General features: G+C 40.6%; 1 protein-coding gene across 4 annotated transcripts in view; it reads left to right on the top strand.

Annotated features, from left to right (window-relative positions):
- The window catches only part of CORIN (corin, serine peptidase), a 256,347-nt gene that overhangs the window by 186,852 nt on the left and 55,485 nt on the right, over positions 1 to 14,010 (top strand). For 3 of the 4 annotated variants that reach the window (XM_029946248.1, XM_029946227.1, XM_029946233.1), the window contains 3 exons: positions 6,155 to 6,386; positions 10,451 to 10,596; positions 11,601 to 11,708. In XM_029946248.1, the coding sequence (XP_029802108.1) occupies positions 6,155 to 6,386; positions 10,451 to 10,596; positions 11,601 to 11,708 (486 nt within the window). The remainder of the gene's footprint in view (positions 1 to 6,154; positions 6,387 to 10,450; positions 10,597 to 11,600; positions 11,709 to 14,010) is intronic. The other variant, XM_029946242.1, reaches the window with a different exon arrangement.

Genomic DNA, 14,010 nt, shown 5'->3' on the forward strand with positions numbered 1-14,010 from the left:
TAGCTTCCTCACTCCCCACAAATGTTCTTGCCAGGGTCTTCCCATATGTATGTATTCAGCAGACATTTGATCATCCCCTCTTCTGAGTTCCAGGCGCTGGGCTGGTCATTGGTCCCTCACTTTCTCTGTTATTAAAAATAGTGTATATCCCTCACTTCCAGTTGAGGGCAAAGATGTTTTTTCCTCATTTTTCAAAGAGCTTCACGATGCTATGTCTGTAAAGTTGGTCAAGGAGCATCTTCTCTCAGAAAACGTCATGCACTTGAAAATATGATTAATCATTTGAAGATGTCTACCGCTAGACAGACTATCATTACCTAGATTTGGAGGCGCAACTACACAGCACTGTCTTTCTCTGGCTCCATATTAGTGGAAATATGAGTTTGAAGAATGTGGATATTCTGTCTGATGGAGTCAGCCTGCTCCTGGAGTGGCTGGGATTCTAGTTCTTGAAGACATTTGTTCTTGCTGTCCCATAAAACATTATATACCTTACTAATGGCCCCTTAAGATATACTAACCAGGACCCAGGCGTCGGTATTTCTTAAATTTCCAGGTGACTCCAATAGGCAACCACAGCTGAGAATTATTACCTTAGTAGTTTGTTCATGGTGAGGCTGTAAGGGTATGGGACCTCCCTGAAACTGGATATAAAAACGTCTTCATAGTTTTCAGAGATTTCAGTGGAGAAGTCTGTGGCTTATCTCAGACTCTCTGACATACCTAAAAAAAAAAAAAGAAAAAAAGAAAAGCCCACAAACCACATCTCTGATGATATGGTTTACTGAGAGGCTTGAAGTATCACAGTGTTCCCACAGCCACTTACAATCCAGAATAGTTAACATATTTGTGCCCTGCTGGGAGGCAAAGTACAAACACATCTTTGCCTTACAGGGTAGGATCAGGAGTGTTGTTTTGCCTCATGCTGGTGTGGGGACTAATCCTCACTTTACCTTGTGGTGTACAATCCAGACAGCTGGGGAACCCTGTGGAAAGAGCAGCTCCTGGGCATATGTCCTTCCCCTCCTCTCTGTGCCCATGGGCACCGTGGCTGTATGAAGCCAAGTAGGACTGTCAGACCCCAGGGACTCTCAAGTTCCCCATAGTGTTCCATCAGCCGTTACTTCTATATGTTTACTCATGCACGTTTTTCCGTCCAGCGCTGAAGAAGCAATAGACAGCTTTGTTCTTTGAATAACTTCCTACTGACCTTCGAATTTACTGTTCTCCCCTGGCAGTCTCTAATTGGAAGGAACAAATTGTACAGAGGTGTGATAAAGAAGCCAAACCGTGTAATGGTTAAGGACTTTAGTCCTTGAGAGCAAATTGTAGATGAAAGGAATGGTCTCTTTCTAAAAGCATTCTCAACTGACGAGTGAAAAACAAATGATTAAATTAGAATATAATATTTAGTGGAATTAACTGGTTAGCATTTGGAAACCAGTTGTTATCATTTGGTAACATTAATCAGTGAATTAATGGGTCAGTCATGGAGCATCTACAGCCGCTGACATCACCAAAGGAGAGAAATCAGTTATACTTCGCCTTCTGATGAAAGAGCACCACACCACCTGTAGTCTTACCTATGGGCGGGGCCTAGTCAAGCCTCTGGACCCAGCTGCCATGTTCGGGAAATAGGAATGGCAGGGGAATGTATTTAACTTCACCAGGAATGAGTCGTCAACAGAATTCAAACTCTGGCACGCTCTACGATCCAAATATCTGGGTTCCTCAAAAATAATTAGTTAATAATAAAAGGATGGGGAATCCAGATGGCTTAGTTTTTGACTCTAAGTGTTTGACTCTTAGTGTTTGACTCTTTTTTTTTTTTTTTGGAGAGAGAGAGGGCATGATCTGGGGATGGGGGTGAGGGGAATTGCTGTGCTGTCAGCAGAGAGCCCAATGTGGGGTTCAACCTTATGAACCGTGAGGTCATAACCTGAGCTGAAGTTGGTCGCTTAACCGACTGAGCCACCCAGGTGCCCCCAAAGTGTCTGACTCTTGATTGCAGCTCAGGCCATGATCTCACTGTCGTGATCTCGTCCTGGGCTGAGCATGGAGCCTGCTTGGGATTCTCTCTCTCTCTCCCTCTCTCCCTCTCTCTCCCTGTCTGTCTGTCTGTCTCTCTCCCCTTTCTCCATCCCTCTTCTGCTAACCAGTGCACACACTCTCTTCTCTCAAAATAAAAAAATTTTTTTAAATCTTAAGGAAAAATTAAGGGATGGAGGTGAAGACAAAACAGTTTTTAAAAACGGGCAAGGCTTAACTCTAGTATTTAGGGTGCATGCACACTTAGGTAATAGAACTGTAAGAAGAGTCAGGATGTGGTAACTGTGAACTCAGTAGCTACTCTGTGGGGAAAGAAGCAGGTTGATAAAAGATCGGGTACATGGAGGGTCATCTGGGATGTCTAGCAAAGTTCAATTTCTTGATCTGGGTGGTAGGTACAGGGATGTTCCCCTTATAACACTCATCAAGCTGTTAAAAATAATGATACAAATAAATACAGAGTTTGAGGCAAAGATGAATCTTAGAATACTATATATACCAGTGGATGTTGAAAATGACATTGTCCCCATGTTAGTGACCATCATTTAATACATGATTTCCATGGGCCCCTGGGTGGCTCAGTCGGTTAAGTGTCTGACTTCACTCAAGTCATGATCTCATGGTTCGTGCCTTTGAGCCTTGCGTCAGGTTCTGTGCTCAGAGCCTGGAACATGCTTCACATTCTGTGTCTGCCCCTCTCCTGCTCCTGCTCTGTCTCTCTCTCTCAAAAATAAACATTAAAAATATACATGATTTCCAATGACTTCCAAGTATTGCATCGTGACAAGGACATAATATCATGTGGTTAACAATTCCATCTTTAGGTTGAATTGAACAAACATATTTTCAGACTTTGAAAAATGGAATATCATTAAGACTCCATTAGGATCCATTTTTTTTTCAACAGATATTCATTAAACCTCATCTGTGTTCAGGACAATGTGCTAATAAGCACAGCATCAAACTTGCATTAAAAACAGTTCTGCAGGATTTAAACTCACGTTTGTAACACGACTGCCCTCTAGTGGCTGTAATAAAGTAAGCTAGTGAGTGAGCGAGTCATTGTCTTAAGATAAAAAAACTTATTGATGCTGTAAATCATAGAACTTGAGGTTGATAGACGGTTTGAGAGTTTATTTTGCTTAGCACTCTATGAAGAATTCCTTAACAAGATTCAATCATCCTTCCCACATTCAGTAGAGATCTCCAGAACAACATATGATCACAACTCCATCCTTTCGTCTTCCTTGGCTCTGAAATATTGAAAGCTTATATCTCATCTCAAATCATTAATGATATAGTTTCCACATATCCAAGAGAAAAAATATCCATGTGATAGGTCTACTAATCATCTAAATAAAATATATCAGTAAAAATCAAAACTTGATAAGATAGTAAAGGAAGAGATAGAAAGGAAAGGTATAGCCAAGAGAAAAAAGACTGCATCAAAAATCTGTGTAAGTAATCCCATTTATGTAAAAATTATATTTAAAGAATTAGGAATAAATATGGTTAGAGCTGTATCTTCTGATTCATAAGATGGTCATGATGAATAATTAAGCAACAAAAGTGAATTGAGGAATCATAGGAATGGTACGATTCTACTCCGGCAGAAGCAAGCAAGTAACCTCTTTCTATGTGTGTAAATGCTTCTATGTAAATGCTTGTATATAAAAGGTTGTGTGTAAATACATGCATGCAAATGCTTGTATGCAAATGCTTGTATGAGCCAGTGAAAGGCACAGAAGGATTGAAACCCAGTCTGTTGGCTGTGAAGGTCAGTGAGAGGAAGGAGGGCAGGGAGACCATGAACTTTTTCTTTACACGTTATGAGGAATATGCACTTTCTGTAACATGAAATCCAAATATTTAAATGGTACTCCTCTTTCACAAATCAACGGACATGATACACTGAACCAGCCTCACACTCCTCTGTCTTTCTCTTCTCTCCATTGCCAAGATCATGCCAACTTTGCAATGTTACATTTTTTCCTGTAAATAGAGTCTAATTACACTTTGTACAGACGGGTTTTTTTTAAGCTTATTTATTTACTTGGAGAGAGAAATTGAGAGAGAGAGAGACACCATGTGCACGAGTGGGAGGGAGTGGGGAGAGAGGGAGAAACCCAAACAGGTGCAGAGCCTGATGTGAGGCTTGATATCATGAACTGTGAGATCATGACCTGAGCCAAATCAGACACTCAGCTGACCAAGCCACCCAGGTACTCCTGTCAGGAAGGCTTTTATTCAGACTCCTTATCAATGTAATTTCCTCAAAGCCCTCAGATGCTTTAACCTGAGAAATGGTTCCAGAGTGGTTTTAATATTTCACCCCAGTCCTCATTACCAGTCTGTCTGCATGCATGCTACCTTTTGGTCAAATAATTAAATTTTATTGGATAATGACTCTTCAAAGGCCTGGAGTCTTGGGTGGACCTGGACTGATTCACCAACACACTTGCTTGATTGCTTCCCACCTCGGGGAACGTGACCCGGCTCATGCAAACAGAGAGGGAACAGGGAGCCTTTCTACCGCATTCCCCTAAACTCTGCTGCCTGGAAAGGTTTCCTGTGCCGTTCGTGGTCCACCTGGTCCCTCTGGGCTCTTTGCATTTTTTTAACACTGCTGTCCTATCCTCACGTTATTCCACAGCTACCAGAAAATGTGTCTTTCTTCCTATAAAGACTGCAGAGTACCTTAATTGTAGGGACTGTCTTTGTCATGATTTTTACATGTTAAGTGCCTAGGAGGGTTCTTGACACTGCCCCCACTCCCAATTTTTTTCCTTCCTCTATTCTGGCTCTGTGCTAGGTACAGACTTTGAGATCAAGAAGTAAAGTCTCATTTCTCAAGAATCTCTAACTTATGTGGGGGACACAAGTAAGTAAAGAATACAGTAGAGGGCAATGAGTGTGTGGTAGGAACATGCCTACGATGCTGTGGTGCTCAGCACCTACTGGGAACGGGAGGTGGAGAGGGTTTGGCCGGGAAGGATGCCCGGAAGAGGTGTTCATGCTGAGTCCTGCAGGCCAAAGAGGAGCTCACCTGGTGGAGAAGACAGGAAAGGATCATTCCAGGCAGTAGGTGCTGTATACACCTGGCAGCTAGACACGTGACTGCATTTAAGGGGTGATTACAAGTATTTCAAGGAGAGGAGAGGAGAGGAGAGGAGAGGAGAGGAGAAGAGAGGAGAGGAGAGGAGAGGAGAGCTAACCAGGCCCACAGAGTCATGTAATTCTTAACATATTTGTTGTCCCTGAGGAAGTACCACTGATGAAACAGTCTTTGGTTAGTAGTGAGTCTGTGGTTGGAGTGGGAGGCAGTCTTGGATGCCAAGCTGAATGGTTAGTATTTTATCTCCTGACCATGGGTAGCCAATGAGAGCTCAGCCTTCTCTTGTCCTGAAATCTTGTAGCCTTATGTTTAAATCAACTATCAACAATCAAACATATAGAAAGAAATAATCTAACTGTATTTAATCAAATTAATTGATTTTTTAAAATGGCTATGAAGATGAGGGGACATATTCATCAGGAACTAATAAATAATTAGGGCGCTGGTGGCTCAGTTAGTTAAGTGTCCAACTCTTGACCTCAGCTCAGGTCTTGATCTCACAGATCTCACTTCAGGTTTTGAATCTCAGGGTCATGAGTTCAAGCCCCATGTCAGGCTCTGCACTGGTCATGAAGTCTACTTAAAACTAACTAACTAAATAAATAAATAAATAAATAAATAAATAAATAAATAAATAAAAACCAACCAAACAAAAAAGAAGTATAAATAAATCAGAAGACAAAATGGGTAAAAGGAAACATAAAAAAGAGTCACCTTCAGATAGATTGAGCCAAGGGAAAAATGGAAAAAGACTTTCTATGACATGCAAAATGATTCTTGGTTTGGCAATTCTTCAAATTTTTACCTTTTGATGGAAGTTATATATTGTTTGCATTCCAGTCTTAGTTTTTTTAAGAAGATAAGATAGATTTCAATTTTCAAGTTTTTAAGAAATTGCCTTGCATATGAAATTTACTATATATAGATAGATATGGATGTAGACATAGATATAAGATATATACCTGTATGTGTGTTTTGTTTTCTCTTTAGGTCAATGTGAACCAATTACCTTGGAACTCTGCATGAATTTACCCTACAACCATACAAATTATCCAAATTACCTTGGCCACAGGACTCAAAAGGAAGCATCCATCAGCTGGGAATCCTCTCTTTTCCCTGCACTGGTTCAAACCAACTGTTACAAATACCTCATGTTCTTTGCTTGCACCATTTTGGTACCAAAGTGTGATGTGAACACAAGCCAGCGTATCCCACCTTGCAGGTAACCCAATGGGGTCTCCCCCAAGCACCCTCACTTCCCCCTCAGGGAGAACCAAGGGAGCAGAGACTGAGTTTGAGGTTAGACAAAGTCCATTTGGCTAAGGAGGTCTGTATTTAACAAATTATATGCTTTAATGGTAAAGAAGTAGGAATTCTAAAATGAGTATACCACACAAGGGAGGCATGAACTACCTTTGATAATAGTTCACATACATTAATCTAATAAAATCATCCATGTTTCATTTTGGTGGATCAAGAAGTGTTCTAAACTGTGAGTTAACAGAAGATGGAGTGTATGTGCCTTTTTCTCTGGCAACATGGATGTGTTTAAAATGCTGCGCCCTCACTTGTACCCCAATGTTCATAGCAGCACTTTCAACAATAGCCAAATCATGGAAAGAGCCCAACTATCCATCAACTGATGAATGGGTAAAGAAGATGTGGTTTATATATACAATGGAACACTACTTGGCAATGAGAAAGAAAGAAATCTGGCCATTTGCAACAATGTGGAACTAGGTATTACGCTGAGTGAAATACGTCAGTCAGAGAAAGACAGATATCAAATGTTTTCACTCATATGTGGAACTTGAGAAACTCAACAGAAGACATGGGCAAAGGGAAGGGGAAAAAACAATTATAAATAGAGAAGGAGGGACGCAAACCCATAAGAGACTCTTAAATACAGAGAACAAACTGAGGGTGGACAGGGCAGGGGGAGAGGGGAAAATGCGTGGTGGGCATTGAAGAGGGCACTTGCCCGGATGAGCACTGGGGGTTGTATGTAAGTGATGAATCACAGGAATCTACCCCCAAAACCAAGAGCACAGTGTATACACTGTATGTTAGCTAACTTGACAATAAATTATATTAAAAATAAATAAATAAAATGCTGCCTCCTGATAGCACTCAAAAGTTAGAGACAAACAGATACCTGGGTGGCACAGTCAGTTGAACATGAGTCTTTGACTCAGGTAATGATCTCACGATTCGTAAGTTCGGGCCCCATATTGGGCTCACTGATGTTGGCTCAGAGCCTGCTTTGGATCCTCTGTTCCTCTCTCTCTGCCCCTCCCCTGTTTGTGCTCTCTCAAAAATAAACATTAAAAAAAAGAAGTTAGGGACATTACATAAGGGGTGTCCTGAAGCTTAGACAGGCTACCTGCGTGGATGAAATAAAAGGCAGAATTTCAAGCCTGCAGCTTAGATTTAGAATGAGCAGTGTCCTATTTGAGGGTAAGAGCACTACTCCGGAGTCCACTGTCTGGTCCACATCCCGGTGGTCCCTCCCAGCCCTGCAGCTGGGGATAGGTTCCTCCTTCTCTCTCATGCCTGCTCTTCCCCTTCTGTCTGAGAAATCAAGAGAGTAAGTAAGGGTTGTCGGGTCAGGTGGTTGGGAGATAGTAAATGAGTGTGCATAAACGTGAAGCCTTCTGCATGGTGGCTCTGAGTGAACACCAGCTCCGATGGTAAGAGAGCAAAACTACCGTTCAGTGGCATTTGGTGTCTGTCCCGTGCCGTGTGTTGCGGACAGTGCCTTTACAAGAGGCGGTCACAGGGCTGGGTCGCCGCACTCGCCCTGTTTTCCATCAAGGGGTGAATATACAGACGTGCTTGTCCGAATGTGAGCGCTATGGAAACCCTATGTTGGGATCGGAAGTCACTTAGAACTTTAAGAAAAAGCAGTTAATAGCAATACAGTGGACAGATGGGAAAACAATAAATTAAATACCCAATATCTAATGGATGACAAGGAGAAGGCATCGATAGAGCACAGGAAACAATAAAATTTCAAAATGAGTTGGGGAAATACATAAACTAACCAGAGTGAAAGTTAATGTTGCCTTGTGCAGACATAATTCTGAAAACTTCTGGAAAATGCTTTTTAAAGTATCGCTAATAAAACATCTGCCCATTTTATGTGAAAAACTTATTTCTCAATTTTATTCCACTTTTGTGAAGCAAGGTCAAGGATAGTGAATAATCACTTATGCTACTACTTAAAAATGCTTGCCTTGATTTTCTTTTCATATGTATAAAAAAATTTCCCTAATGCAGTATTCTCTGGAATAATTTTTACATCCACACATGATTTATAATTTTGGGGCTTATGTTTCATAAGAAAATGCTCAAGATGAGACTGAAATGTTTTTCAAACATTTTAGTGAACTTCCTTTAGATACTTAAGTTCTGTTTCTCAGACCCACAAGTACATCTGTCATTTTCGGTGGCTTTCAAAATGAATTTTACATTTTGATATTTGTTCATAAGATTTTTTTTTATATTCTGTTAAGAATAATATACTGATATGTTCATGAAGCAACGTTGCTTTTGCCAAGCTTGTTTATTGATCTTAAAATGTCATTAAAAATTTTTTCAATATTTATTTTTGAGAGAGAGAGAGACAGAGAGAGACAGAGCATGAGCAGGGGAGGGGCAGAAAGAGAGGGAGACACAGAGTCTGAAGCAGGCTTCAGGCTCTGCATTGACTGGCTGGCAGCAGTGAGCCTGATGTGGGTCTCGAACCCACAAACTGAGCCAAGGTTGGACACTAAACTAACTGAGCCATGCAGCGACCCCTTAAAATTTTATTTTTAAGTTATGAGTCAGGGCGTGCCTGGGTGGTTCAGTTGGTTAAGTGTTTGACTTTGGCTCAAGTCATGATTTCGTGGTTTGTGAGTCTGAGCCCCGCATTGGGCTCTGTGCAATGGATCCTCTGTTAGGGATCCTCTGTCTCCCTCTCTGCCTCTCCCTGTCTATGAATGCATGTGCTCTCTCTCTCTCTCTCTCTCTCTCTCTCTCTCTCTCTCTTTCTCTCACTCTCTCTCCCCAAAGTAAACATTAACAAAATTCATCAAGGGGCGCCTGGGTGGCTCATCAGTTAAGTGTCTGACTTCAGCTCTCGTCATGATCTCATGGTTTGTGGATTTGAACCCCACCCCCACCCCCTCAGGCTCTGTGCTGACAGCTCAGAGACTGGATTGTGCTTCAGATTCTGTGTCTCCCTCTCTCTGCCCCTTCCCCATTCAACCTCTCTCTTTCTCTCCCTGTGCCCCTCCCCCACTGGTTCTCTCTCTCTCTCTCTCTCTCTCTCTCAAAAAAAATATATATATATGCTTTGTACAAATGTAACAACACACATGAAAGCACCTAGCACAATGCTTAGTGTATATTTTCTTTACAAAAGAAACAAATACACTTTATTTTAACCAACAAGAGCTCAGTATAGATGGGTTTAGGGAGGTACCAACACTACTGGTCCAAGTTGAAGTGATGCCGGCAATGCCTTAGGTAAGCCAAGTCGGCACATGGAATCGCTCACATGGCTGTTCACCAGAGAGAGAGATCTCTGGGGTTGAGGGTATGGTATGGATTCCATGACCCTTGGTGGGAGACTCTCCAAACTGATGTCAGGAACTTCCTGACTTGGAATAAAAGCATCAGAGAATGTGTCTGCCTGGAAGACAGAAGAGAGAATGAGAAAAGCAACTACAGAAGGGAACCTGTGTTCTGGATGTTGTTCAAGGGCATAAACATGAGACCAGTTGACATATAGGTCCTGCAGATCTTAGTAAGATATAGTGAATATAGAGGCAACAATATTTTATTATAATCATCAAACTTCCTAGGAATCTGGATCTTAATTTTTCCAACCACAAAAGAAAAGTAATAATTATGTGATGTAATAGAGGTTCTATCATCACATTATAATAAATAAATGTAATCAAATCAACATGTTTTACACCTTAAATATACATCATGTTATATGTGAAATATATTTCAATAAAAACACACACAGCAAACTTTTATTTTTATTGCTGCAGTGAAGATTCTTTTGGTGAAATTATGTTGCTGGCATGCATTTCCTTTGTGGAAGTATTACTCTTTTTGTTTTCCAAATATCTGTTATGTATCCATGCATCTCTCTTTATAGGTATATACACACACCAGATACACACATAGACCCACACGCATGCAGAGTTAGAACCCTACGTGTATTCCTAACATACCATTTCAGATGTAGCTCTTTCCGTTTCTCATGTTTAATCTTTCTTGCTCTTTCAGAGCACTGTGTGAGCACTCCAAAGAACACTGTGAGTCTGTTCTTGAGATCGTGGGCCTTCAGTGGCCGGAAGACACAGATTGCAATCAATTTCCAGAGGAAAATTCAGACAACCAAACTTGCCTAATGCCTAATGAAGATGTGGAAGGTTAATATTTAAATTAATTACCGTGGGTTATCTGACATGGATGAATAGATTAACTACCTTCTCAGGTTTCTCTGTTGTTAATTATCTTGTTGCATTCTATTTAGTTGTCAATGAGGCAGCATGGGTGAGTGAGTCTATGAACTTGATTATACTGAAGAATTTGGTGCTGATCTTTTAAACATTGTCTTCACTTTAAATATAAATTTCAGGGGCACCTGAGTGGCTCAGTTGGTTAAGTGTCTGACTTCGGCTCAGGTCATGATCTCACGGTTCATGGGTTCGAGCCCTGCATCAGGCTTGCTGAATGCTTGCTCAGAGCCTGGAGCCTGCTTCAGAGTCTGTGTCTCCTTCTCTCTCTGCCCCTCCCTCACTCACACTCTGTCTCACTCTGGCTCTCAGAAATAAAAGTAAAAATAAAAAATAAAATAAAAATAAATTGCAGAGATGTATATAATAATCCAGGTATTTATGTTAACCATACTCAACTCACAAAGCCCATTATACTAGGGATCCTGAAGATAATGGTGAACATCAAGCTTTGGTTACTTCAAGTTTAAAGGTTTTAGAGACCTTGGCAACATAGTATCATCAGGTAGAGAAATGGAATCAGGGACCTGCCAACCTGGTGGAAGGATTAGAACTGGAAACAATTTGGACACATCAAAGGCAGCTAGGTAGTTAGAAGCATTGGCTCCATGGACTATTTCAGGCTCTGGCAATCCATCGAGTGGACGTGGTTGTCCATTTGGGAAGGTGGTTAATTGCTGGAAAGCAAAGAGACACTCAACAACCCACAGGAGAGATGATGCCAAGGGTGAAGGAGAGAGATCCTGATCAGCAAGCAGAGAGAACCAAGCTAACTTTGGTTGGCTCAGCTTTGCACAAGACTGTCTTCTCTTCAGGAATAGCTCTTTGGCAATAGCCCACCCGTAAATAGATAAATCAGTTGACAGTTCCAGGTTTTCTGTCTATCAAATATAAAACGGCTCATTGTTTTTTAATAGAATGCTCACCTAGTCACTTCAAGTGTGGCTCTGGACGGTGTGTTCTGGCTTCCAGAAGGTGTAATGGGCAGGCTGACTGTGATGACGACAGTGATGAAGACAACTGTGGTATGTGTGTGAGATGACACTTTTCTGGAATATACAGTAATGCCTGCTTAGGATAAAAGACTGTATTTAAAAATGTCAGCTGTTCTGGTAGTCATGAGCAGTGATGAGTATTGAATGCTAACACATTTACTTTTAATATTACCAAATGACAAGGTATGACTCAATAGATATTTTTCCTGCTAACTCTATTGACTTTCCCTAAGTTATACTTCTGTTTATGACCTTGATGATGTATGTGCAAAAGGAAAAGCACTTCACAAATGTAAGGGATTATTTTTATTATTAGAGATGTAAAAGCAGTTGTCACCTGCCTAAAAATCAGAATAATAATGTATTTGCATTTGATTTCCATGTTGTTTAAAAGGCATCTAGATACACAGAGTTCAGACTCTGATATTCAAATTTAATTGGAATTCATTTTCATGCCCTCTCTTATTTTGTCTCTGTTGGCAAAGGATAAAACTCTTTCTGACATTTCTGTATGGAGTTCCAAAATCACCAATGGAAAGGCCTGAAATGCCAACAGTAATTTGAGTGGAGTGAATTCCCATTTTGTGTCCCTGCAATCCTCTATACCTGTAACCTCAGAATGTGTCAGGAAATTAAAAACAGGCAATGCCTTTACTAAGCAATATTGTAGAATAAAGCAAAATGACTGAAAGGCTATCCCAAGAATAGTTTGGTTATGATTATTTACCTTTTTCTGCTTAAAAATGAATCGACACTTTCTGTCATTAAAAGCACACAAGGCAATGCATCTTTTGAAATCATTTTATTCTTTTGGACTTTGAAATATGAAATATTGCCTGGCTTCCCAAAACGAATTTTCTGTTGTCCTTCTGGTCGAGACAACATGTCACCAGCAATAAACTGAAATCCTATCAGTTGCTATAAATATGGGCAAGTGCATCTTCCAGAAAATTAGAGCTGTCAGGATGATGGTCCAATGACCAGGGGTAATTCTGTTAGAGAAGAACATACAGTGTTTTGAGAAGCTACTGGTGTTTGTTTGTTTGTGGTCTTTATGTGGAGAAATAAATCCAGACTCATTGAATATCCCTTAGGTAAGTGATTTATTGAGGATCTATTGGATTTGTTTGCTAAACTATAACTTCAATGGGTTATGGTGTTCTGAGATGCAATTTAAAATGGATTAGGTTTGATGACTTAAACGGATTATGTGGTACTCTGCTGGGGTGGCTGGACCTAAATCTAAATAGGGGACTAAATCTATCAGCCGAGGGTAAGTATTTGAGAAATGTAAAAACTTAGTTTTAAATGGTCAGAGTCCTAGAATATATTCTGCAAAAAGAAATTCAAAGCACTGTTGGGTTTAAATGACCCTAAAATATCAGGTTTCTCGTTAGGTAAGGAGTTATCAATACTTTATTCACATAATTAAAGGCAATCAATTCACACCAGAAGGATAGAGTCTGTTGTTGAATCCCTATCAATACTCAATATACTGATGACACTACTGAGAGCTCTAGGTAAGGGAAGTTAAAAATGGAAGAGACATGAATACATTTGGAATCACATTAATTGCTCCAACAGTATTCAGTTGTGAGAAAACTCTTATGAAGCTTTTCAAAGTGACTGATGATGACGATGCTCCATATATTATTTCCCTTTGGGATGTATGTACACATTTGAAAGGGCATGTCCGATGCTCTGGGAGAATATGATACTTACAATGAAATAAAGAAGTCCTGTGGGGAGGGAAGTCCTATAAGGAAATCAGTCAGCTCCCATTTCTCATTTCCTCAGTCTGTCTCTCCGTTTGCGTGGGCATGCATGGTACCATCCAGCAATGCAAACACCAGCTCTAGCAAAGCTGGGCTTCACCTCAAGCTTCATATTGTTTTGATTTATTCTGCCCATTGTGAAACTTAACGTGCCTAATGGCTTGGGCTTTACTGAATAATGTGACAATTAACCATTCACTGTCACACACTGCAGCTGCTCCAGAACTTCTAAAACCATTACAGGAGTTTCCTTTCAAAACAAGACTTAGGAGCATGCCCGTCTCTCCACATCCTCGCCAGCATCTATAGTCTCTTGATTTGTTCACTTTAGCCACTCTGACTGGTGTGATGTGGTATCTCAGTGTGGTTTTGATTTGTATTTCCCTGATGATGAGTGATGCTGAGCATCATTTCATGTGCCTGTAGGCCATCTGGATGTCCTCTTTGGAGAAGTGTCTATTCATGTCTTCTGCCCATTTCTTCACTGGGTTATTTGTTTTTCAGGTATGGAGTTTGGTGAATTCGTTGTAGATTTTGGATACTAGCTGTTTATCTGA

The sequence above is a fragment of the Suricata suricatta genome, chromosome 1, assembly GCF_006229205.1.
Source record: "Suricata suricatta isolate VVHF042 chromosome 1, meerkat_22Aug2017_6uvM2_HiC, whole genome shotgun sequence".
Classification (NCBI taxonomy): domain Eukaryota; kingdom Metazoa; phylum Chordata; class Mammalia; order Carnivora; family Herpestidae; genus Suricata; species Suricata suricatta.